This window comes from Dicentrarchus labrax, unplaced genomic scaffold (assembly GCF_905237075.1).
Source record: "Dicentrarchus labrax unplaced genomic scaffold, dlabrax2021, whole genome shotgun sequence".
Taxonomy (NCBI): domain Eukaryota; kingdom Metazoa; phylum Chordata; class Actinopteri; family Moronidae; genus Dicentrarchus; species Dicentrarchus labrax.
The window spans coordinates 25,898,481-25,926,259 of NW_026136704.1; the positions used below are offsets into that span (position 1 = coordinate 25,898,481).

At 38.1% G+C, this 27,779-nt stretch overlaps 3 protein-coding genes across 5 annotated transcripts; 2 read left to right on the forward strand and 1 right to left on the reverse strand.

The window, feature by feature from the left end:
- Positions 1-192: 192 nt before the first annotated feature.
- On the reverse strand, positions 193-27,626 carry LOC127362438 (olfactory receptor 4D11-like). Of its 3 annotated transcripts, none has more exons than XM_051398129.1 (2): positions 27,416-27,626; positions 193-2,191 (listed from the first exon to the last, which is right to left on the reverse strand). In XM_051398129.1, exons 1-2 carry the CDS (start codon positions 27,510-27,512, stop codon positions 1,299-1,301), a joined length of 990 nt encoding a protein of 329 aa, XP_051254089.1. In that variant the 5' UTR covers positions 27,513-27,626; the 3' UTR covers positions 193-1,298. The 3 variants fall into 3 exon arrangements, with proteins under 3 accessions (XP_051254089.1, XP_051254092.1, XP_051254091.1); XM_051398132.1 differs by lacking the exon at positions 27,416-27,626 and adding an exon at positions 27,241-27,397 and having other exon boundaries at positions 193-2,016; XM_051398131.1 differs by lacking the exon at positions 27,416-27,626 and adding an exon at positions 15,067-15,613 and having other exon boundaries at positions 193-2,016.
- Positions 8,793-10,396, forward strand: LOC127362442 (olfactory receptor 2AT4-like). The gene is made up of 2 exons (XM_051398136.1): positions 8,793-8,811; positions 8,953-10,396. The coding sequence occupies exon 2, from the start codon at positions 8,978-8,980 to the stop codon at positions 9,950-9,952; it is 975 nt and encodes a 324-aa protein (XP_051254096.1). The 5' UTR covers positions 8,793-8,811; positions 8,953-8,977; the 3' UTR covers positions 9,953-10,396.
- LOC127362440 (olfactory receptor 2AT4-like) lies at positions 21,249-22,378 on the forward strand. The gene has a single exon (XM_051398134.1). It carries the CDS (start codon positions 21,274-21,276, stop codon positions 22,246-22,248), a length of 975 nt encoding a protein of 324 aa, XP_051254094.1. The 5' UTR covers positions 21,249-21,273; the 3' UTR covers positions 22,249-22,378.
- Positions 27,627-27,779: the final 153 nt, after the last annotated feature.

Consider the following 27,779-nt stretch of genomic DNA (forward strand, 5'->3'; position numbering starts at 1 on the left):
TGCCCTATTTGTTCTGCCTGTCAGTGCTTTTCCAATGATGAATTTTATTTAACATTATCTGCTTGTGTCCCTTTTAGCAAAAAACTGAATACATTAATTTCTTCTTCTTGCAGTGTGGAATTACAGTAGTGTGTATAATGGAAATGAGGCACAGATCGTGTTTTCATTATTCCAAAATAAACCAGACATGCCTTTCAATAGTATATATTTATTTACACAAACATATATATATATATATATATACATATGAACATATGGGCTGCTACTTCTCAAACAAAATAAACAATTTAAAAACCCAGTGGATTATCTGAAAACTGTCTAAAAGCTGAAAACAGGAGTAGTTGTTATTGGAGATGTTTCTTTTATTTTTTTAAAGGACAGTGACATAATGTTGCTATTGTTGATACTCATCAAATCTTTTTGCTCTTTTGTAATTTTTTGTTTTTTAATTTGTGCAACATTGATTGTGTGGTGAGACATAACTTGCATGTGGCTTATTCTTATCAGACAACTTGCAGCTGGTTTGTGTCTGAATAACAACAACTGCCTTTCAAAAGGCACTGGTTTTCCAGACCTCATCCAAGACACAAGTGTTTTATAGATGAACGCTAACACATGGCTTTAAATCCTGAAAAAAATATGTAAACACAGCTAATATTATACAAAGATAATCCTGATACAAGGCTACATAAAGGCTGCTGACAATGCTAAATAATGTGTATATTGTAATATCCTAATGTGGAAAATATTTTATGATTTGGTCCATAAAGAAAATATAATAATGAAAACTGCATACAGAGGTGACTTCAAATGTATTATTTCATCTTACCAATATAGCATTGTACCCAAACCCACTGACATGTACATAAAAGGGAAGTGTGATAGACTTGTGTGACCACCTGTTGGTCTGTGTGTATAGTGTGTATTAGTTGTACTGTTTTCTTCAGCTTATTTGCAATTAAACTCATTCAAATCAACAAGTCCTGGTCTCCATCACAATGGCAACAGTTCAAAGATATTTAGTTTACTATCTAATCCTTGCAGCTCTAAGATGTTTCTGAGACTTGCATCTGTTGTACATATGAATTTTCTTTGTATGACATGATAATCCAATGTCACATTTGTTGATTATGTCAACTTCAACTTCAAATGTTTCACTTTATACAATGGCATACAGTTTACTGACAATGAGAACAACATTGAACAATTTAGAAAATGCATAGATGAATGCATGCATTTTAGCATAATACTTAGACCATAAACTTGTATATGAAAGTAAATTCACAGCTCACAACAATCTACTGAGATGTTTGAACTTTTTTGAATATCTGAAAGATCTTATATCTCATTTCTTTTGTCCTAAGACAGTAAATGAAAGGATTTACAAGAGATGGGCCAAGGATTGACCCGATCATTAAGCCATTCCACTCGTCAAGACTTAATACCACACCTAACCTGGTCAAGATAATGCGGATAAATAATGGACAGTAATAACATATTACTACGATAAAATGACTGAGACAAGTGCTGCCCATTTTTCTTTTGTCACTATTTGAGGATAATTTCACAAAAACTATGATCCAAAAGTATGACAGGCAAATGAAAATGAAAGTGAAAAACAGAAGAAAAAATGATATGATTGAAATCATATTAAAGTAATAAGTGGGGTCAGCACAAGTAGTTCTTATAATGGCAGCATAGTCACAGTAAATGTACTTCAGCTTTGAGGAGCAGTGAGGGAGAGGAAGCACAGTTGCCGGCATTACAGCCACAAAACTACAGGCAACAATCCACACGAGATATATCAATAGAAGAGTGCGAACATTTGTTAAATAACTTTGGTACTGAAAAGGATAGCTAACAGCAAGCAATCGATCAAATGCCATAACCGCTAAAGCAAACATCTCCATCACTGCTGCCAAATGCAAACTAAACATTTGCATTAGGCACGGTACATAGGATATAGTATTAACACCAACAAGTAGAACCCCAATTATTGTTGGACTGGTACTGGAGGTGTTCAGTATATCAACAACAGCAAGGTTGCAAATTAGAAGATACATTGGTTTGTGTAATCTCTTGTCACAAATAATGAGGACAATGTTTACTATATTGGCTAGGGTAGCTATTAAATAAGTAATCAATATAACCACACCGACTCCCATAGGTCTTCCGATTGTGTCAAAACCACCTATAAGAAACTCTGTAACTTCAATTGAAGAATTCTGAAAAGACATATTCAACACAATATGAAGATAAAAAAAATCTAATCAACGCCCCGGCTCCAGTGTCAGAAGCATCCACCTCCAAATCTCAACGCAAAAGGTCATTCAACGTGTAAATCAGCCATAATCATTTTACAAAAATAACTGCGCTCAATCAAACAACTTTCACTACAACTAACAATGGAGTTTACCACACAGCTGTTAGGGTTTTTAAGCTCACCAGAGCAGTAGCATTTCAATGGGTAGACCCATCGTCCAATCACATTGGATTTGGATTTCAGTTCATATAATTACATAACATTATGACATCCAAAATACCAGATACAATGTGTTAGTGTAATTAGGCAGCTTTAAAGGCCAAGTGTGTAACCTTTAGGTTGATCTATTGGCAGAAAGAGTATATCTCCTGAATATAGGAATATATAGGAATGTTTTTTGTTACATTAGAATGAGCTGTTCTTATCTACAGAGGGAGCGGGAGACTGTCTCCACAGAGACTGAGAAAATCAGGTTCCTCTGGCGCCTCCTAGTGCTTCTAATGGAATTTGCAAAATTACAGTTTTCATTAAGGCGTAGTAGACTTTTTAGGATATTTTTAGGTTATCTGTCTCTGTACTGTTTCAGCAAAGTTATTTTCATAAAAGTTACCTACTGCATATTTAATTGGCAATATTCAATTCAATTCAATTTTATTTGTATAGCGCCAATTCATAACAGAAGTTATCTCAGGACACTTTTCAAATAGAGCAGGTCTAGACCGAACTCTTTAACATTAATTACAGAGACCCAACAGTACCACCATGAGCAAGCACTTGGCGACAAGGGCAAGGAAAAACTGCCTGTTAAAAGGCAGAAACCTAGGACAGATCCTCCGGCTCTAGGTGGGTGGTCGTCTGTCTCGACCAGTTGGGGTGAGAGAGAGAGAGAGAGAGAGAGAGAGAGAGAGAGAGAGAGAGAGCGACAGACAGACAGACAGGTGCACAGCAACAACAGTATTGGCAATGGCAGTCAAGCAGGACCATGGCAGGAGGCTCCACCAGGATCCATGAGAACCTGCGAGACGAGAAAGCACAAGAACTCCGGGGAAGAAGTGGAGTTAGTAACATGCATTAAAGGGACATGAATGAGTTCAGAAAGAGAGAGGAAGAGAGTAGCTCAGTGCACCATGGGAAATCCCCCCGATAGTCTAGGCCTATAGCAGCATAACTAAGGGATGGTTCAGGACTCAGCTGATCCAGCCCTAACTATAAGCTTTATCAAAGAGGAATGTCTTAAGCCTACTCTTGAATGTGGTGAGGGTGTCTGCCTCCCGAACCACAACTGGAAGCTGGTTCCACAGGAGAGGAGCTTGGTAACTGAAGGCTCTGGCTCCTGTTCTACTTTTAGAGACTATAGGAACCACAAGTAGCCCAGCATTCAGAGAACGTAGTGTTCTAGTGGGGTAATAGGGTACTATGAGCTCTTTAAGATATGAAGGGGCCTGACCATGAAGAGCTTTATAGGTGAGGAGGAGGATTTTAAATTCAATTCTACATTTTATAGGGAGCCAATGCAGAGTAGCTGGTACAGGAGAGATGTGATCTCTTTTTCTAGATCCTGTCAGTACTCGTGCTGCAGCGTTCTGAATTAATTGGAGTGTTTTAATGGACTTATTGGGGCAACCTGATAATAAAGAGTTGCAGTAATCCAGCCTTGAAGTAACAAATGCATGGATTAGTTTTTCTGCATCTGTCTGTGATAGTATGTGTCTAATTTTTCTAATATTACGTAAATGAAAGAAGGCAGTCCTAGAGGTCTGCTTTATGTGGGAGTTAAATGACAAATCCTGATCAAAGATAACTCCAAGATTCCTGACAGTGGTGCTAGAGGCCAAGTTAATGCCATCTAGAGTGACTATATCTTTAGACAATGAGTCTAAGGTTTTTGGGGCCAAGAACAAGAATTTCGTTTTTTTTTCTGAGTTTAACATCAGAAAATTGCAGGTCATCCAGGATTTTATGTCCTTAAGACATGTTTGTAATTTAGATAATTGATTAATTTCATTGGGTTTGATTGATAGATATAACTGCGTATCATCTGCATAACAGTGAAAGTTAATGGAGTGATTCCTAATAATGTTGCCTAGAGGGAGCATATATAAAGTAAATAGTATTGGTCCAAGTACAGAACCTTGTGGAACTCCATGACTAACTTTAGTATTTATGGAGGATTCATCGTTAACATGTACAAACTGAGAACGATCAATTTCAGTTGACCTAAGGGGTCTCAAACTCCAATTTGCTCTTTGTTGTTTGTAGCTGAACATTAAATGACGGCCTGAAACCTGCTCTCTTCTTATGAACCGTTGACCTTTTCCATTATTTTGTGCCACATGAAATACATTTTTTAAAATAGAACTGTGTTTTTTTTTCTGTAAATGAAGGGGTCGTTTAAATTGATATGAAACAACTATAAGAAATAATAATCAAAAATAATTATATATTATATATATTAAATATATATATTATATTTGGACATCAGATCACAGGCTGGAGGGAGGGGGATGAAGGGCTGGAAATGTAGCAGTTTGATATCCCTGACCTAAACTGAATGTCTTTTAACTAATGCGGTAATCCAGATCATCCAGAGAACATCCATGCAAACTACACAAAGAAAGTTCTGAGTACTGACCACTGCTTCATCTCATTTTTCATATGAATATGGACTCAACATGTAGGTCAGTTGCTCCAAAACTAAAATCTACTCCAACAAACCTATACAATTTTAGTAGTCTAGACTATATAATGTATCTATCTATTGATGTTGTGTTCAGTACAACAGTTTACCATGAAAAAGTTTTGTCTTGGAGGCAGAATGACATGTTTTGTTTTTTGGTCGATGATACTCAAGCAACAACACAAATGAGTTCCAAGAGGAAGCTAATTAGTGTCTGATGTCAATAATGCTCTGTCTCAAGTGTGTGATTAAAGTGTTTAGTGTGAGTGTAGGCCTGTGTGTGTGTATGCTTGTACCCTAGTGAATTCTCATCTCAAAACAGTCTTATGTAATGTTGTTGTCTCCAGAATCGCATATTTCTCTATATTCGAAACACTGTGTTTTACATACCCAATACTTTCCTCTAACTTTCTCTGGGAAGAGCAACTCTTTAAGGTGTTGTTAACACATGGATTGATATCTTAGTTCAAGGTCCAGTGTGTAACATTTAGGAGGATCTATTGGCCGAAATGGACTATACCATTCATAGGATTTCATTTGTGTATAATTACCTTAAAATAACAATCGTTGTGTTTCTGTTGTCATAGAATGAGCACCACCATGTTTCTAAAGTAGCCCAGAGTGGACAAACTAAAAACTGTCTCTAGACAGGGCATTTCACATTTTTTGCGAGTTTCACAGCCAACATAGTTTCTCCTACATGTTTGGAAGGCAAGTGGTATTCAGTTGCAATCTGCAACTTCACTGCTAGATGCCACTAAATTCTACACCAGTCCATTAAGTTCAATAAAATTGGGAAACACAAAATGTTAGTGCTACATACATGGGGCCTACAGCCTTGCTGGCAATGTATGGTTCTGAACTGCCTGAGAGTCTTCCACGTTAAAAATGGAGTATATGGATCTCCAGTTACTACTCTAATTATTAAGTTTGGCAGACATAAATACGTTAAAGTAAAATTAAGTTATACTAAAAAACTAAACAAATGTCTAAACAAGTGGGTCCTGATCTGCTATTTAAAGGTGTCCATACATCATAAGTCATAACAGGAGAGAGTTGCAATGTCTCCTTTTGTCAGCGCACTGCACCTTAAGAAAACACATTCAAATTCAAACAAGTAAAGAAGAAAAAAATCTCTTTACAATCTTGAGTCTTGTGCTTTTCAGATGAAGCTTCTGTACACCACAAATCACTCTGCTACAAACTTACCATTACATAACATTACATAACCATTACTTATACTAAAACTACAAATAACTACAGTAATAATGACAACCTCATGCAGATATTGTCCAACAACCAGAGGTGTAAAACCCAAAAGGCTTCATATTTCATGTTTTTCATTGACTTGTAACCTTGAGGGTTATGCTGTAAAGCTAACCCACACAGATCAAACTGTGCTGAGAGACCACCATTAAACACTGGGGATATTAAAACTCCTTCCTCAGTGTTAATTTAGGTACACACTGGGGTTTTGTTAAAGTGCAGATGTTTAGTCCTATGGGATTTATAATCCATTAGCATGATTAAATTAATGGTTATTTTAATTAGCCATCACAAGGTGGGTGTTCTTGTGCTGCACAGCATATACAGTATTTCCCCACTGGGCAATTAAATGTTAATTACTATTTTATAATTATTATTTATTATTACAGGAGTTATTGTCAGAAAAGTAGGATATTAACACCTATTGAGAAAGACTAATGCTGTAAAACAAAGATGACTCAATATAATGTAATGTTTCGATTACCAAATGATACACAAGCAATGGCTTTCACTGGTTTACTGTACTTTTTGTGTATCTTGAGAGTATGGATGTCTTTCTGGTTGATGAAAAAACATCAATTATTGTGGCTACGAGAGATGAATTTACTCATTGTTATTGATCGACAGAGAATAACAAAGGGTGGATCCTGTACGGCCATCAGAAAGCAGGCTTTGAGAAGTGTTTTTAAGAGGTGAATCAGCAGGTGAAGCATATGCAGCCATACTGTTTGAGAAAGTGTAAAAGCTTGAGTGATATAGCCATGAACCTTATAATGAGAGTTACTCACGTCAGATGAAAACCATATACCAAGTATTGCTACTGTTTAAATGTTTGAGACATGTTTAATCACTGCCCCTATATTTCCTTTTTAGTGTGTCTGGAAATTCATGCCAGCGGGAAATCATAGTATTGTGACTGAATTCGTCCTTACTGGATTCCCTGGACTTCATCCAGAGTATCAAGGCATCACCTCAGCTGTATTGTTCCTCGTTTATTTCTTTACTTTGACAGGCAACTGTTATGTTAAACAGAGGAACCCAAAAGCAGATCACAAACTCGGTTGTTACGATTCCAAAAGACAGGCTTTATTGGAAATCCGGGGAATGAAATGGGGAGGTGTAGCCTCCCTAGGCAGAGTGGAACTGGAATCTTACGGTAGCATGGCAGGCAGGCAGGAAGCAGTGGGCAGTTAGCTACAGCAAAGCGTATGATCCTGAGACACGGGGAACAACAAGGTTAGAGTTTGTAGCAAAAAGCACTTCTCTTAAATACTCCTACTTACTACTGACTATAACAGTACCCCCCCTCAATGAGAGCCTCCAGGCGAGCCACCAGGCTTGTCTGGATGGTCCTGATGAAACTGAAACCTCTGGACCGTATCCTTCCCAGTCCACCAAATAATGAAGACCCCTACCACGACGCCGCACATCCAGCAGGCACTGAACAGTGTAGGCTGGATGAGCTGGGTGGGAGGTGGGGGGTCGGCCGGAGGACACAGAGGACTGCTGCCTCTAGCCAGTGTCTCCACTCCTCCAAGGCTAATTTAACTGCCAACAATTCCCTGTTACCAACATCATAGTTCTGCTCGGCCGGATTCAGACGACGAGAGAAAAAGGCACAGGGATGCAGGTTTTGGTCTGGAATAGAGCGCTGGGACAACACCGCCCCGGCTCCAGTGTCAGAAGCATCCACCTCCAAAATGAACTGACGATTGGGGTCAGGCTGAACCAAAATAGGGGCCGAAGTGAATCTGTGCTTTAGCTCTGTGAATGCAGCCTCAGCTTCAGGGGTCCAAGAGTAGGGGGAGGAAGGTGAGGTGAGCTGGGTGAGTGGTACAGCTACCCGACTGTAGTCTCTGATGAAACGGCGGTAGAAGTTCGCGAAGCCAAGAAACCGTTGTAGTTGTTTCAGGTTAGTTGGTCTTGGCCACTCTATAACTGCCTTGATTTTCTCAGGGTCTGTCCTCACCTGCCCGCTCTCCACAATGAAGCCTAGGAAACTCCCTGAGTTGGTGTGGAACTCACACTTCTCCGCCTTGGCAAACAGTTTGCTCTCCAGGAGCCTTTGCAGCACTTGCTGGACATGGAGAGTGTGTTCCTGGAGGTTCTGGGAGAAGATGAGAATGTCGTCTAGGTAGACAAACACAAAACGGTTAAGGAAGTCTCTGAGAACATCATTCACCAATGCCTGAAACACTGCACGGGCATTGGCTAGGCCTAACCAAGTATTCAAAATGTCCTAACGGGGTGTTGAATTCTATCTTCCATTCATCCCCCTTCCTAATCCTAACCAAGTGGTATGCATTCCTCAGGTCCAGTATCCCCACATCTACTGATGAGTGTGTTCCAATTACAAAATTATACACAGTCAATGACTTTCACTGGTCTACTGTACTTTTGTTTATGTTGAGAGTATGGATGTCTTTCTGGTCGATGAAAAAACGTTCATTATTGTGGCTTAGAGAGATGGATTTACTCATTATGAGTGATCCACAGAGAATAAAAAGGGTGGATCCTGTATGGCCATCAGAAAGCAGGCTTTGAGAAGTGTTTTTAAGAGGTGAATCAGTGGGTGAAGAGTATGCAGCCATACTGTTTGAGAAAGGTAAGTGTAAAAGCTTGAGTGATATAGCCATGAACCTTATAATGAGAGTTACTCACGTCAGATGAAAACCATATACCAAGTATTGCTACTGTTTAAATGTTTGAGACATGTTTAATCACTGCCGCTATATTTCCTTTTTAGTGTGCCTGGAAATTCCTACTCAATCATGCCAGAGGGAAATCATAGCATTGTGACTGAATTCGTCCTTACTGGATTCCCTGGACTTCATCCAGAGTATCAAGGCATTGCCTCTGTTGTATTGTTCATCGTTTATTTCTTAACTTTGACAGGCAACTCTATGATTATTTTTTTATTTGCAATTGACCACAGCCTTCATAAGCCTATTTATTATATAATTCTAAATCTGTGTGCATGTGACCTTTTCTTTAGCACAACCACTTTACCTAAAATCATCAGTAAATATTGGTTTCAATCAGGGACTATTTCATTCACTGCTTGCTTTGTCCAAATGTACTTTGTTCACTATCTTGGCACAGTGAATTCCTATATTCTCTTCCTAATGGCTTTAGATAGGTATTTGGCTATCTGTCATCCTCTCAGATATCCACTTCTTCTTAAAAACTCCACAATCTACATTCTCAGTATTTCTGCGTGGATTGTTGCCCAGGCAGGTCCTTTAATGTTAGTTATTAGAGCGTACCCTCTTCCTTACTGTGCCTCAAACATAATCAACCACTGCTACTGTGATCATATTGGTATAACCATGCTGGCATGCACTGACAGGGCACCTTATGGTTTTCCTGCTTTTGTGTTAGCGATGGTTACACTGCTGGGACCTCTGGCGTTTATAGTTTTCTCTTATTGCTCTATAATTATATCAGTACTGAAGATAGCAAATGTACAAGGTCGACTCAAATTGCTGTCCACTTGTAGTACTCAACTGATTATAATCGCACTCTATTATTTACCCAGATGTTTTGTATATTTAGCCAGCAATGTTGGTATTACATTTAGTGCTGATGCGCGAATAGTAATTATTATGCTGTATAGCCTTTGCCCTCCCATGATCAATCCACTTATATACTGCTTAAGAGCTAAAGACATGAGAGAAAGCTTGTGGAAGCAATTCAGCAGAAAGCCCATTCCACAAAAAGCACAAGTTTCAGCTATTAGTAACTGATAAACTAATTCATTATTCAGTGTTTTTGCTTTCTTCTTATTGGCCATCTCGCTTTGTGAGGACTGGAAAGAATAAAAGTATTGATTATGGATAAACTGAAAGCCAAAGCTATCACCAAAGTTAAACATTTAATTTTAAACCATGTTTTAATTTAAAGTACATTCTTAGAGAGAGGCAAAAAGACTTTCTTTGTCTGGGTTATCAGCATTTATTGAATGAAACAGCCCCTTATGTTTGTTCTGTAAAACAAATAATGTCATTATTACGGCAATGTATGATCTCTGTCGACCTGCCAAGTTGTTATGAAAATTGTGTCATGTATTTTACTGTCAGAGTACAAGGTGAGCTCAAAATAGATACACAGAATGAAGGTATATTTCAAACCTATGTCTTGTATGTTTATCACAAAATGTAATCAATAAAATATATATAAATGATGAATAATGACAGTCTTTTAAATATCCTGGGACGTGAACTGAACTGTTTATGAGATTGTTAACTTCTGTCCTGGACTTTACCTCCGATCTTTCAGTGTCTCACACAGGTTTCTGGTCTCACCAGGCCAAAAACAGCTTCCTGGAAGTGGGAGCATAGTAGTAGTAATACAATACTAAATCCAAATTATCCTTGCTTGCTCATTCTTAAAAGAGTTACATTATTTGTCGACCTCCAGCAAAGAAATGTTGGTTTTCTCCATAAGAAAAACCTCCTAGTAGAAGAAATGTATACAATCTGTCAAATAAATACTGCTTACCAAAAGTCTATGAGGTATGTTGGGATCCCTTTAAATATGAACTTGTTCATTTGAAGTGTTTAACTGAAACACAAAGGGACATGTAGGAATTTGACCATGTGCTCAGAAACTCTTGAGGCCTGTATGTAAAAGTAAAGGGATTGTAGTAGTCTTTTAGACAAAGGAAACACGCCCACCAGATAACAGACCCCTCTATGGGGGGGTCCCGGTATGCGGCCAGGGTGTGTCTTAAAGGCAATAAAACGGCCAAACACCGGCCGGTCATTGGTCAAGATTCGCTCTGACACCAGACCTGTCATCAAGGCTATTTAAGCCAGAGAGACGCTCTCCTCTTCCTCTTCTCATCTACCTTCGCTCCTGCTCCTGGCTAAACAAGGACGTGATGTTGATTTGATTAACTGAGGTTACTGTAGTAACTGCAGTCTTTGAGACAGTGCTAAGGTGATGTTAGTTTAATGCTTCACACAGACATCGTCTTTGCATACAATTACTCCCTTTCTAAGGCACCGTTAATCTAAAAATCACACACATATTCGGTCTAGGTACATACACGTGGAAAGGGATTCAAAACCTCCTGCCTCTCATTCTCTCTGCCTCTCACCAGCACGTGTTTCATACCCTGAAACATCTGGTCGGAGGACACAGGACCTAAGCCTTTTATGACCCCCCATAAACACACACACACACACACACACACACACACACACACACACACACACACACACACACACACACACACACACACACACACCCTTTAGTTATTTTAAGTTAGATTGTATATTGGGGTTAATACATGTTTGTGTTTACATATGCTGGCCTATTTAATTTCGTACAAGAGTGAGTGATACCAACCTCTTCTATGTAGAACTCCAAAGCTCCCGCTCTAGCCATTATTAATGATTTATGATCCTCTTTTTTTAAAGAAGAAAATAATGGACTGTATTGGACTGTAATCAATGATAAAATCATTGTAGTGGATGTATGAAAATATTGAAAACTAGAGTAAAGAAGAGTGAAAACAACATTTTTAAATTCTAGGATAGAGTGTATATATAGCTATAATCAGGTGGTGACACCATGACACAGACAACTCTATTCAGACACTAAGAGCATTTTAATTGTATTTGTCTGAGCAATGATGGTAGACACCATATGTCTACAGTAGCCCAGGCGGACAAACTAAACACTGCTCCAGACAGGGCCTTTCATGTTTATGTGAGTTTCACAGCCACCGCAGTTTCTCCTACATGTTTGGAAGGCAAGTGGTAATATTCATATGTAATCTGCAACTTCACTGCTAGATGCCACTAAATTGTACACACTGGTCCATTAAGTTCCATAAATTTGGGAAACCCAAATATAAATGCTACAAAAAAGTGAAATCTGTGATTTATTTATATAAAACTTTTTTAAGACAGAGTTACAAAGTGCTTTACAAACAACAAAAATAAAAAACACACAAACATACATATGGGCCTATATATATGCATATATACATATAAATATGTACATGCACAACCATACCCAATCAAACATACATAGGGAGCATGTAAATATAAACATAAGAAGATAAAATAAGAGGGGAATTATAAATTAAAAGAGAGATGACAGATGAGAAAACAAACAAGAAGGAGATCTATGAAAAGGCTAGCCTGTAGAGGTGGGTTTTGAGGAGCCGCTTAAAACAGTCCACAAATTCAGCAAGTCTGAGTGATTCGGGAATAGTATTCCACAATGTTAGGGCTAAAATAGCAAAGGCACGGTTGTTACACTTGATTACACTGGCTTGTGGCCAGTTAACTGCTGTGATACACCTATGTTCTGTGCCTCGGTGAGAGGACATCAATCAGAAGTCTGTATTCATAATCCAAAATCCTTAAAAGAGCAACAAACAAAAGCAGCCACTTCCTCACACTGTACATATGTTTAAATACAAATTGACCTGCATTAAAATCGGCTGCTCAACGTTTCTTTTTTGTTTTTAATTTTACATTTAACAATGCTTGACAGCAAGCATTTTGTCATTTGTCTGGTTCTGCTTTAATGGCAAGTAACATGCACTTCACATTTGTTCTAACATAATACATTTAGCTAATGAATTGCATTTTCTGAAGTTAGTCATTACTGGAGAGATGCTGTATTTTGTTTTACTCTGCCTAGTTTTACTGCCTTTTTCTGATGCTGCCATTCATTACTTGTCCACCAGGTATCCTCAGTACGCTCCCTTATGCTGCACACCTGTGAGCAATAGTTTAATCAGCCCTGATCTGCTGCTTGTCTTTGCAGTCAACAACAGTGGTTGAGGAAACTATACAGCAGGCTTTTATTAAATGATTTCAACAATTGCTTAAACAGCCCAAGTTATATTTCATGTGCCCCAGCTGCAAGAGTTTGTCATTTTTACTCACCAATCAAACATTATTGTTACCAGCATAATAACATGTGATCATCAGTATTTGTTCAGTATGTGCTTTCATTCACACACGTAATATGTCTGTCACAGCGGGTGAGTCCTACACCTGCATTTTATTTAACATTATCTGCTTGTGTCCCTTTTAGCAAAAAACTGAATACATTCATTTCTTCTTCTTGCAGTGTGGAATTACAGTAGTGTGTATGATGGAAATGAAGTACAGATCGTGTTTTCATTATTCCAAAATAAACCAGACATGCCTTTCACTAGTATATATTTATTTACACAAACATATTTTAAATTTAAAAACCCAGTGGATTATCTGAAAACTGTCTAAAAGCTGAAAACAGGAGTAGTTGTTGGAGATGTTTCTTTTCTTTTTTTTTACAGGACAGTGACATAATGTTGCTATTGTTGATACTCATCAAATCTTTTTGCTCTTTTGTAATTTTTTGTTTTTTAATTTGTGCAACATTGATTGTGTGGTGAGACATAACTTGCATGTGGCTTATTCTTATCAGACAACTTGCAGCTGGTTTGTGTCTGAATAACAACAACTGCCTTTCAAAAGGCACTGGTTTTCCAGACCTCATCCAAGACACAAGTGTTTTATAGATGAACGCTAACACATGGCTTTAAATCCTAAAAAAAATATGTAAACACAGCTAATATTATACAAAGATAATCCTGATACAAGGCTACATAAAGGCTGCTGACAATGCTAAATAATGTGTATATTGTAATATGCTAATGTGGAAAACATTTTATGATTTGGTCCATAAAGAAAATATAATAATGAAAACTGCATACAGAGGTGACTTCAAATGTATTATTTCATCTTACCAATATAGCATTGTACCCAAACCCACTGACATGTACATAAAAGGGAAGTGTGATAGACTTGTTTGACCACCTGTTGGTCTGTGTGTATAGTGTGTATTAGTTGTACTGTTTTCTTCAGCTTATTTGCAAATAAACTCATTCAAATCAACAATTAATTTTTATTTTTATATAATTTTCTTTTATAATGATAATCCAATGTCACATTTGTTGATTCTCTTCAACTTGAACTTCAAATGTTTATATATCACTTTATACAATGGCATACAGTTTACTGACAATGAGAACAACATTGAACAATTTAGAAAATGCATAGATGAATGCATGCATTTTAGCATAATACTTAGACCATAAACTTGTATATGAAAGTAAATTCACAGCTCACAACAATCTACTGAGATGTCTGAACTTTTTGAATATCTGAAAGATCTTATATCTCATTTCTTTTGTCCTAAGACAGTAAATGAAAGGATTTACAAGAGATGGGCCAAGGATTGACCCGATCATTAAGCCATTCCACTCATCAATTGTTAATACCACACCTAACCTGGTCAAGATAATGCGGATAAATAATGGACAGTAATAACATGTTACTACGATAAAATGACTTAGATAAGTGCTGCCCATTTTTCTTTTGTCACTATTTGAGGATAATTTCACAAAAACTATGATCCAAAAGTATGACAGGCAAATGAAAATGAAAGTGAAAAACAGAAGAAAAAATGATATGATTGAAATCATATTAAAGTAATAAGTGGGGTCAGCACAAGTAGTTCTTATAATGGCAGCATAGTCACAGTAAATGTACCTCATCTTTGAGGAGCAGTGAGGGAGAGGAAGCACAGTTGCCGGCATTACAGCCACAAAACTACAGGCACAATCCACACGAGATATATCAATAGAAGAGTGCGAACATTTGTCAAATAACTTTGGTACTGAAAAGGATAGCTAACAGCAAGCAATCGATCAAATGCCATAACCGCTAAAGCAAACATCTCCATCACTGCTGCCAAATGGAAAATAAACATTTGCATTAGGCACGGTACATAGGATATAGTATTAACACCAACAAGTAGAACCCCAATTATTGTTGGACTGGCACTGGAGGTGTTCAGTATATCAACAACAGCAAGGTTGCAAATCAGAAGATACATTGGTTTGTGTAATCTCTTGTCACAAATAATGAGGACAATGTTTACTATATTGGCTAGGGTAGCTATTAAATAAGTAATCAATATAACCACACCGACTACCATAGGTCTTCCGATTGTGTCAAAACCACCTATAAGAAACTCTGTAACTTCAATTGAAGAATTCTGAAAAGACATATTCAACACAATATGAAGATAAAAAAATCTAATCTCAAAGCAAAAGGTCATTCAACGTGTAAATCAGCCATAATCATTTTACAAAAATAACTGCGCTCAATCAAACAACTTTCACTACAACTAACAATGGAGTTTACCACACAGCTGTTAGGGTTTTTAAGCTCACCAGAGCAGTAGCATTTCAATGGGTAGACCCATTGTCCAATCACGCTGGATTTGGATTTCAGTTCATATAATTACATAACATTATGACATCCAAAATACCAGATACAATGTGTTAGTGTAATTAGGCACCTTTAAAGGCCAAGTGTGTAACCTTTAGGTTGATCTATTGGCAGAAAGAGTATATCTCCTGAATATAGGAATATATAGGAATGTTTTTTGTTACATTAGAATGAGCTGTTTTTATCTACAGAGGGAGCGGGAGACTGTCTCCACAGAGACTGAGAAAATCAGGTTCCTCTGGCGCCTCCTAGTGCTTCTAATGGAATTTGCAAAATTACAGTTTTCATTAAGGCGTAGTAGACTTTTTAGGATATTTTTAGGTTATCTGTCTCTGTACTGTTTCAGCAAAGTTATTTTCATAAAAGTTACCTACTGCATCTTTAATTGGCAATATCAATTTCAGTTGACCTAAGGGGTCTCAAACTCCAATTTGCTCTTTGTTGTTTGTAGCTGAACATTAAATGACGGCCTGAAACCTGCTCTCTTCTTATGAACCGTTGACCTTTTCCATTATTTTGTGCCACATGAAATACATTTTTTAAAATAGAATTGTGTTTTTTTCTGTAAATGAAGGGGTCGTTTAAATTGATATGAAACAACTATAAGAAATAATAATCAAAAATAATTATATATTATATATATTAAATATATATATTATATTTGGACATCAGATCACAGGCTGGAGGGAGGGGAATGAAGGGCTGGAAATGTAGCAGTTTGATATCCCTGACCTAAACTGAATGTCTTTTAACTAATGCGGTAATCCAGATCATCCAGAGAACATCCATGCAAACTACACAAAGAAAGTTCTGAGTACTGACCACTGCTTCATCTCATTTTTCATATGAATATGGACTCAACAAGTAGGTCAGTTGCTCCAAAACTAACATCTACTCCAACAAACCTATACAATTTTAGTAGTCTAGACTATATAATGTATCTATCTATTGATGTTGTGTTCAGTACAACAGTTTACCATGAAAAAGTTTTGTCTTGGAGGCAGAATGACATGTTTTGTTTTTGGTCGATGATACTCAAGCAACAACACAAATGAGTTCCAAGAGGAAGCTAATTAGTGTCTGATGTCAATAATGCTCTGTCTCAAGTGTGTGATTAAAGTGTTTAGTGTGAGTGTAGGCCTGTGTGTGTGTATGCTTGTACCCTAGTGAATTCTCATCTCAAAACAGTCTTATGTAATGTTGTTGTCTCCAGAATCGCATATTTCTCTATATTCGAAACACTGTGTTTTACATACCCAATACTTTCCTCTAACTTTCTCTGGGAAGAGCAACTCTTTAAGGTGTTGTTAACACATGGATTGATATCTTAGTTCAAGGTCCAGTGTGTAACATTTAGGAGGATCTATTGGCCGAAATGGACTATACCATTCATAGGATTTCATTTGTGTATAATTACCTTAAAATAACAATCGTTGTGTTTCTGTTGTCATAGAATGAGCACCACCATGTTTCTAAAGTAGCCCAGAGTGGACAAACTAAAAACTGTCTCTAGACAGGGCATTTCACATTTTTTGCGAGTTTCACAGCCAACATAGTTTCTCCTACATGATTGGAAGGCGAGTGGTATTCAGTTGCAATCTGCAACTTCACTGCTAGATGCCACTAAATTCTACACCAGTCCATTAAGTTCCATAAAATTGGGAAACACAAAATGTTAGTGCTACATACATGGGGCCTACAGCCTTGCTGGCAATGTATGGTTCTGAACTGCCTGAGAGTCTTCCACGTTAAAAATGGAGTATATGGATCTCCAGTTACTACTCTAATTATTAAGTTTGGCAGACATAAATACGTTAAAGTAAAATTAAGTTATACTAAAAACTAAACAAATGTCTAAACAAGTGGGTCCTGATCTGCTATTTAAAGGTGTCCATACATCATAAGTCATAACAGGAGAGAGTTGCAATGTCTCCTTTTGTCAGCGCACTGCACCTTAAGAAAACACATTCAAATTCAAACAAGTAAAGAAGAAAAAAATCTCTTTACAATCTTGAGTCTTGTGCTTTTCAGATGAAGCTTCTGTACACCACAAATCACTCTGCTACAAACTTACCATTACATAACATTACATAACCATTACTTATACTAAAACTACAAATAACTACAGTAATAATGACAACCTCATGCAGATATTGTCCAACAACCAGAGGTGTAAAACCCAAAAGGCTTTATATTTCATGTTTTTCATTGACTTGTAACCTTGAGGGTTATGCTGTAAAGCTAACCCACACAGATCAAACTGTGCTGAGAGACCACCATTAAACACTGGGGATATTAAAACTCCTTCCTCAGTGTTAATTTAGGTACACACTGGGGTTTTGTTAAAGTGCAGATGTTTAGTCCTATGGGATTTATAATCCATTAGCATGATTAAATTAATGGTTATTTTAATTAGCCATCACAAGGTGGGTGTTCTTGTGCTGCACAGCATATACAGTATTTCCCCACTGGGCAATTAAATGTTAATTACTATTTTATAATTATTATTTATTATTACAGGAGTTATTGTCAGAAAAGTAGGATATTAACACCTATTGAGAAAGACTAATGCTGTAAAACAAAGATGACTCAATATAATGTAATGTTTCGATTACCAAATGATACACAAGCAATGGCTTTCACTGGTTTACTGTACTTTTTGTGTATCTTGAGAGTATGGATGTCTTTCTGGTTGATGAAAAAACATCAATTATTGTGGCTACGAGAGATGAATTTACTCATTGTTATTGATCGACAGAGAATAACAAAGGGTGGATCCTGTACGGCCATCAGAAAGCAGGCTTTGAGAAGTGTTTTTAAGAGGTGAATCAGCAGGTGAAGCATATGCAGCCATACTGTTTGAGAAAGTGTAAAAGCTTGAGTGATATAGCCATGAACCTTATAATGAGAGTTACTCACGTCAGATGAAAACCATATACCAAGTATTGCTACTGTTTAAATGTTTGAGACATGTTTAATCACTGCCCCTATATTTCCTTTTTAGTGTGTCTGGAAATTCATGCCAGCGGGAAATCATAGTATTGTGACTGAATTCGTCCTTACTGGATTCCCTGGACTTCATCCAGAGTATCAAGGCATCACCTCAGCTGTATTGTTCCTCGTTTATTTCTTTACTTTGACAGGCAACTGTTATGTTAAACAGAGGAACCCAAAAGCAGATCACAAACTCGGTTGTTACGATTCCAAAAGACAGGCTTTATTGGAAATCCGGGGAATGAAATGGGGAGGTGTAGCCTCCCTAGGCAGAGTGGAACTGGAATCTTACGGTAGCATGGCAGGCAGGCAGGAAGCAGTGGGCAGTTAGCTACAGCAAAGCGTATGATCCTGAGACACGGGGAACAACAAGGTTAGAGTTTGTAGCAAAAAGCACTTCTCTTAAATACTCCTACTTACTACTGACTATAACAGTACCCCCCCCTCAATGAGAGCCTCCAGGCGAGCCACCAGGCTTGTCTGGATGGTCCTGATGAAACTGAAACCTCTGGACCGTATCCTTCCCAGTCCACCAAATAATGAAGACCCCTACCACGACGCCGCACATCCAGCAGGCACCGAACAGTGTAGGCTGGATGAGCTGGGTGGGAGGTGGGGGGTCGGCCGGAGGACACAGAGGACTGCTGCCTCTAGCCAGTGTCTCCACTCCTCCAAGGCTAATTTAACTGCCAACAATTCCCTGTTACCAACATCATAGTTCTGCTCGGCCGGATTCAGACGACGAGAGAAAAAGGCACAGGGATGCAGGTTTTGGTCTGGAATAGAGCGCTGGGACAACACCGCCCCGGCTCCAGTGTCAGAAGCATCCACCTCCAAAATGAACTGACGATTGGGGTCAGGCTGAACCAAAATAGGGGCCGAAGTGAATCTGTGCTTTAGCTCTGTGAATGCAGCCTCAGCTTCAGGGGTCCAAGAGTAGGGGGAGGAAGGTGAGGTGAGCTGGGTGAGTGGTACAGCTACCCGACTGTAGTCTCTGATGAAACGGCGGTAGAAGTTCGCGAAGCCAAGAAACCGTTGTAGTTGTTTCAGGTTAGTTGGTCTTGGCCACTCTATAACTGCCTTGATTTTCTCAGGGTCTGTCCTCACCTGCCCGCTCTCCACAATGAAGCCTAGGAAACTCCCTGAGTTGGTGTGGAACTCACACTTCTCTGCCTTGGCAAACAGTTTGCTCTCCAGGAGCCTTTGCAGCACTTGCTGGACATGGAGAGTGTGTTCCTGGAGGTTCTGGGAGAAGATGAGAATGTCGTCTAGGTAGACAAACACAAAACGGTTAAGGAAGTCTCTGAGAACATCATTCACCAATGCCTGAAACACTGCACGGGCATTGGCTAGGCCTAACCAAGTATTCAAAATGTCCTAACGGGGTGTTGAATGCTATCTTCCATTCATCCCCCTCCCTAATCCTAACCAAGTGGTATGCATTCCTCAGGTCCAGCTTTGAGAAGACAGTGGCACCGTGAAGAGGTTCAAAAGCTGAACTTATAAGTGGCAGAGGGTACTTGTTTTTGACAGTTATGTTATTCAGGCCCCGGTAATCAATGCATAGACGAAGGGTCTTGTCTTTCTTGGATACAAAGAAGAACCCGGCACCAACAGGAGAGGAAGAGGGATGGATGATACCTGCAGCAACAGAGTTGTTGATGTACTTCTCCATTGCCTCCCTTTCAGGACGAGACAGGTTGTATAACTGGCTGGTAGGTAGAGGGGATCCAGGAAGGAGGTCAATGGCGCAGTCATAGGGGTGATGTGGTGGCATGGACAGAGCCTTCTCCTTGCTGAAGACCTCCCCCAAATCATGATACTCAGGTGGGACAGAGGACAAATCTGGCGGCTCAGAGACTGGTTGGATGGTAGCTGCCTCTGGTGGAGGGAGAGCAGATTGCAAACAAGAGTTATGGCAAGATGTATTCCAACTCATCACCTTACCAGTAGTCCAGTCCAGATGAGGATTGTGTTTGATTAACCAGGGATGTCCAAGAATCAGAGGTACATTGGCTGATGGTAGGACGTAGAACTGAATATGTTCACGGTGGTTTCCAGAGAGATACAGGGGCACAGGAGCCATTTGGTGGGTTACTTGAGCCAAAAGCTTTCCATCAAGAGCATTGGCTGTCAGGGGGGAGGTGAGTGCAGTCATCTGAATGCCTGCCTAGAGAGCAAATTCCCGGTCCATAAAGTTCTCATCTGCTCCAGAATCCACAAAAGCTGACAGAGACAAAGAGTCATTATTCCAAAGAAGAGTGGCAGGCAATTGCATATGAGGTCGGGGGGCAGACGAAGTTTGGCTCACCAGTATCCCCACATCTACTGATGAGTGTGTTTCAATTACAAAATTATACACAGTCAATGACTTTCACTGGTCTACTGTACTTTTTGTTTATGTTGAGAGTATGGATGTCTTTCTGGTCGATGAAAAAACGTTCATTATTGTGGCTTAGAGAGATGGATTTACTCATTATTAGTGATCCACAGAGAATAAAAAGGGTGGATCCTGTATGGCCATCAGAAAGCAGGCTTTGAGAAGTGTTTTTAAGAGGTGAATCAGTGGGTGAAGAGTATGCAGCCATACTGTTTGAGAAAGGTAAGTGTAAAAGCTTGAGTGATATAGCCATGAACCTTATAATGAGAGTTACTCATGTCAGATGAAAACCATATACCAAGTATTGCTACTGTTTAAATGTTTGAGACATGTTTAATCACTGCCGCTATATTTCCTTTTTAGTGTGCCTGGAAATTCCTACTCAATCATGCCAGAGGGAAATCATAGCATTGTGACTGAATTCGTCCTTACTGGATTCCCTGGACTCCATCCAGAGTATCAAGGCATTGCCTCTGTTGTATTGTTCATCGTTTATTTCTTAACTTTGACAGGCAACTCTATGATTATTATTTTATTTGCAATTGACCACAGCCTTCATAAGCCTATTTATTATATAATTCTAAATCTGTGTGCATGTGACCTTTTCTTTAGCACAACCACTTTACCTAAAATCATCAGTAAATATTGGTTTCAATCAGGGACTATTTCATTCACTGCTTGCTTTGTCCAAATGTACTTTGTTCACTATCTTGGCACAGTGAATTCCTATATTCTCTTCCTAATGGCTTTAGATAGGTATTTGGCTATCTGTCATCCTCTCAGATATCCACTTCTTCTTAAAAACTCCACAATCTACATTCTCAGTATTGCTGCGTGGATTGTTGCCCAGGCAGGTCCTTTAATGTTAGTTATTAGAGCGTACCCTCTTCCTTACTGTGCCTCAAACATAATCAACCACTGCTACTGTGATCATATTGGTATAACCATGCTGGCATGCACTGACAGGGCACCTTATGGTTTTCCTGCTTTTGTGTTAGCGATGGTTACACTGCTGGGACCTCTGGCGTTTATAGTTTTCTCATATTGCTCTATAATTATATCAGTACTGAAGATAGCAAATGTACAAGGTCGACTCAAATTGCTGTCCACTTGTAGTACTCAACTGATTATAATCGCACTCTATTATTTACCCAGATGTTTTGTATATTTAGCCAGCAATGTTGGTATTACATTTAGTGCTGATGCGCGAATAGTAATTATTATGCTGTATAGCCTTTGCCCTCCCATGATCAATCCACTTATATACTGCTTAAGAGCTAAAGACATGAGAGAAAGCTTGTGGAAGCAATTCAGCAGAAGACCCATTCCACAAAAAGCACAAGTTTCAGCTATTAGTAACTGATAAACTAATTCATTATTCAGTGTTTTTGCTTTCTTCTTATTGGCCATCTCGCTTTGTGAGGACTGGAAAGAATAAAAGTATTGATTATGGATAAACTGAAAGCCAAAGCTATCACCAAAGTTAAACATTTCATTTTAAACCATGTTTTAATGTAAAGTACATGGGGGAAAAGACTCTTTGTCTGGGTTATCAGCATTTATTGAATGCAACAGCCCCTTATGTTTGTTCTGTAAAACAAATAATGTCATTATTACGGCAATGTATGATCTCTGTCGACCTGCCAAGTTGTTATGAAAATTGTGTCATGTATTTTACTGTCAGAGTACAAGGTGAGCTCAAAATAGATACACAGAATGAAGGTATATTTCAAACCTATGTCTTGTATGTTTATCACAAAATTTAATCAATAAAATATATATAAATGATGAATAATGACAGTCTTTTAAATATCCTGGGACCTGAACTGAACTGTTTATGAGATTGTTAACTTCTGTCCTGCACTTTACCTCCGATCTTTCAGTGTCTCACACAGGTTTCTGGTCTCACCAGGCCAAAAACAGCTTCCTGGAAGTGGGAGCATAGTAGTAGTAATACAATACTAAATCCAAATTATCCTTGCTTGCTCATTCTTAAAAGAGTTACATTATTTGTCGACCTCCAGCAAAGAAATGTTGGTTTTCTCCATAAGAAAAACCTCCTAGTAGAAAAGTCTATGAGGCATGTTGGGATCCAAGGATACCTTTAAATATGAACTTGTTCATTTGAAGTGTTCAAACAAAAAGGGACATGTAGGAATTTGACCATGTGCTCAGAAACTCTTGAGGCCTGTATGTAAAAGTAAAGGGATTGTAGTAGTCTTTTAGACAAAGGAAACACGCCCACCAGATAACAGACCCCTCTATGGGGGGGTCCCGGTATGCGGCCAGGGTGTGTCTTAAAGGCAATAAAACGGCCAAACACCGGCCGGTCATTGGTCAAGATTCGCTCTGACACCAGACCTGTCATCAAGGCTATTTAAGCCAGAGAGACGCTCTCCTCTTCCTCTTCTCATCTACCTTCGCTCCTGCTCCTGGCTAAACAAGGACTGTTTAATGATTGTTAATGTTGCTGATGTGTTAATCAGGTTACTGTGGTATTGTGATGTTGATTTGATTAACTGAGGTTACACAGACATCGTCTTTGCATACACTTACTCCCTTTCTAAGGCACCGTTAATCTAAAAATCACACACATATTCGGTCTAGGTACATACACATGGATAGGGATTCAAAACCTCCTGCCTCTCATTCTCTCTGCCTCTCACCAGCACGTGTTTCACACCCTGAAACATCTGGTCGGAGGACACAGGACCTAAGCCTTTTATGACCCCCATAAACACACACACACACACACACACACACACACACACACACTCCTTTAGTTATTTTAAGTTAGATTGTATATTGTGGTTAATACATGTTTGTGTTTACATATGCTGGCCTATTTAATTTCGTACAAGAGTGAGTGATACCAACCTCTTCTATGTAGAACTCCAAAGCTCCCACTCTAGCTATTATTAATGATTTATGATCCTCTTTTTTTAAAGAAGAAAATAATGGACTGTATTGGACTGTAATCAATGATAAAATCATTGTAGTGGATGTATGAAAATATTGAAAACTAGAGTAAAGAAGACTGAAAACAACATTTTTAAATTCTAGGATAGAGTGTATATATAGGTATAATCAGGTTGTGACACCATGACACAGACAGCTCTATTCAGACACTAAAAGCATTTTAATTGTATTTGTCTGAGCAATGATGGTAGACACCATATGTCTACAGTAGCCCAGACGGACAAACTAAACACTGCTCCAGACAGGGCCTTTCATGTTTATGTGAGTTTCACAGCCACCGTAGTTTCTCCTACATGTTTGGAAGGCAAGTGGTAATATTCATATGTAATCTGCAACTTCACTGCTAGATGCCACTAAATTCTACAGACTGGTCCATTAAGTTCCATAAATTTGGGAAACCCAAATATAAATGCTACAAAAAAGTGAAATCTGTGATTTATTTATATAAAACTTTTTTAAGACAGAGTTACAAAGTGCTTTACAAACAACAAAAATAAAAAACACACAAACATACATATGGGCCTATATATATGCATATATACATATAAATATGTACATGCACAACCATACCCAATCAAACATACATAGGGAGCATGTAAATATAAACATAAGGAAGATAAAATAAGAGGGAATGATAAATTAAAAGAGAGATGACAGATGAGAAAACAAACAAGAAGGAGATCTATGAAAAGGCTAGCCTGTAGAGGTGGGTTTTGAGGAGCCGCTTAAAACAGTCCACGAATTCAGCAAGTCTGAGTGATTCGGGAATAGTATTCCACAATGTTAGGGCTAAAATAGCAAAGGCACGGTTGTTACACTTGATTACACTGGCTTGTGGCCAGTTAACTGCTGTGATACACCTATGTTCTGTGCCTCGGTGAGAGGACATCAATCAGAAGTCTGTATTCATAATCCAAAATCCTTAAAAGAGCAACAAACAAAAGCAGCCACTTCCTCACACTGTACATATGTTTAAATACAAATTGACCTGCATTAAAATCGGCTGCTCAACGTTTCTTTTTGTTTTTAATTTTACATTTAACAATGCTTGACAGCAAGCATTTTGTCATTTGTCTGGTTCTGCTTTAATGGCAAGTAACATGCACTTCACATTTGTTCTAACATAATACATTTAGCTAATGAATTGCATTTTCTGAAGTTAGTCATTACTGGAGAGATGCTGTATTTTGTTTTACTCTGCCTAGTTTTACTGCCTTTTTCTGATGCTGCCATTCATTACTTGTCCACCAGGTATCCTCAGTATGCTCCCTTATGCTGCACACCTGTGAGCAATAGTTTAATCAGCCCTGATCTGCTGCTTGTCTTTGCAGTCAACAACAGTGGTTGAGGAAACTATACAGCAGGCTTTTATTAAATGATTTCAACAATTGCTTAAACAGCCCAAGTTATATTTTATGTGCCCCAGATGCAAGAGTTTGTCATTTTTACTCACCAATCAAACATTATTGTTACCAGCATAATAACATATGATCATCAGTATTTGTTCAGTATGTGCTTTCATTCACACACGTAATATGTCTGTCACAGCGGGTGAGTCCTACACCTGCATTTTATTTAACATTATCTGCTTGTGTCCCTTTTAGCAAAAAACTGAATACATTCATTTCTTCTTCTTGCAGTGTGGAATTACAGTAGTGTGTATGATGGAAATGAAGTACAGATCGTGTTTTCATTATTCCAAAATAAACCAGACATGCCTTTCACTAGTATATATTTATTTACACAAACATATTTTAAATTTAAAAACCCAGTGGATTATCTGAAAACTGTCTAAAAGCTGAAAACAGGAGTAGTTGTTGGAGATGTTTCTTTTCTTTTTTTTTTTACAGGACAGTGACATAATGTTGCTATTGTTGATACTCATCCAATCGTTTTGCTCTTTTGTAATTTTTTGTTTTTTAATTTGTGCAACATTGATTGTGTGGTGAGACATAACTTGCATGTGGCTTATTCTTATCAGACAACTTGCAGCTGATTTGTGTCTGAATAACAACAACTGCCTTTCAAAAGGCACTGGTTTTCCAGACCTCATCCAAGACACAAGTGTTTTATAGATGAACACTAACACATGGCTTTAAATCCTAAAAAAAATATGTAAACACAGCTAATATTATACAAAGATAATCCTGATACAAGGCTACATCAAGGCTGCTGACAATGCTAAATAATGTGTATATTGTAATATGCTAATGTGGAAAACATTTTATGATTTGGTCCATAAAGAAAATATAATAATGAAAACTGCATACAGAGGTGACTTCAAATGTATTATTCCATCTTACCAATATAGCATTGTACCCAAACCCACTGACATGTACATAAAAGGGAAGTGTGATAGACTTGTTTGACCACCTGTTGGTCTGTGTGTATAGTGTGTATTAGTTGTACTGTTTTCTTCAGCTTATTTGCAAATAAACTCATTCAAATCAACAAATGATAATCCAATGTCACATTTGTTGATTCTCTTCAACTTGAACTTCAAATGTTTATATATCACTTTATACAATGGCATACAGTTTACTGACAATGAGAACAACATTGAACAATTTAGAAAATGCATAGATGAATGCATGCATTTTAGCATAATACTTAGACCATAAACTTGTATATGAAAGTAAATTCACAGCTCACAACAATCTACTGAGATGTCTGAACTTTTTTGAATATCTGAAAGATCTTATATCTCATTTCTTTTGTCCTAAGACAGTAAATGAAAGGATTTACAAGAGATGGGCCAAGGATTGACCCGATCATTAAGCCATTCCACTCATCAATTGTTAATACCACACCTAACCTGGTCAAGATAATGCGGATAAATAATGGACAGTAATAACATGTTACTACGATAAAATGACTTAGACAAGTGCTGCCCATTTTTCTTTTGTCACTATTTGAGGATAATTTCACAAAAACTATGATCCAAAAGTATGACAGGCAAATGAAAATGAAAGTGAAAAACAGAAGAAAAAATGATATGATTGAAATCATATTAAAGTAATAAGTGGGGTCAACACAAGTAGTTCTTATAATGGCAGCATAGTCACAGTAAATGTACCTCATCTTTGAGGAGCAGTGAGGGAGAGGAAGCACAGTTGCCGGCATTACAGCCACAAAACTACAGGCAACAATCCACACGAGATATATCAATAGAAGAGTGCGAACATTTGTTAAATAACTTTGGTACTGAAAAGGATAGCTAACAGCAAGCAATCGATCAAATGCCATAACCGCTAAAGCAAACATCTCCATCACTGCTGCCAAATGGAAAATAAACATTTGCATTAGGCACGGTACATAGGATATAGTATTAACACCAACAAGTAGAACCCCAATTATTGTTGGACTGGCACTGGAGGTGTTCAGTATATCAACAACAGCAAGGTTGCAAATCAGAAGATACATTGGTTTGTGTAATCTCTTGTCACAAATAATGAGGACAATGTTTACTATATTGGCTAGGGTAGCTATTAAATAAATAATCAATATAACCACACCGACTACCATAGGTATTTTGATTGTGTCAAAACCACCTATAAGAAACTCTGTAACTTCAATTGAAGAATTCTGAAAAGACATATTCAACACAATATGAAGATAAAAAAATCTAATCTCAAAGCAAAAGGTCATTCAACGTGTAAATCAGCCATAATCATTTTACAAAAATAACTGCGCTCAATCAAACAACTTTCACTACAACTAACAATGGAGTTTACCACACAGCTGTTAGGGTTTTTAAGCTCACCAGAGCAGTAGCATTTCAATGGGTAGACCCATTGTCCAATCACACTGGATTTGGATTTCAGTTCATATAATTACATAACATTATGACATCCAAAATACCAGATACAATGTGTTAGTGTAACTAGGCAGCTTTAAAGGCCAAGTGTGTAACCT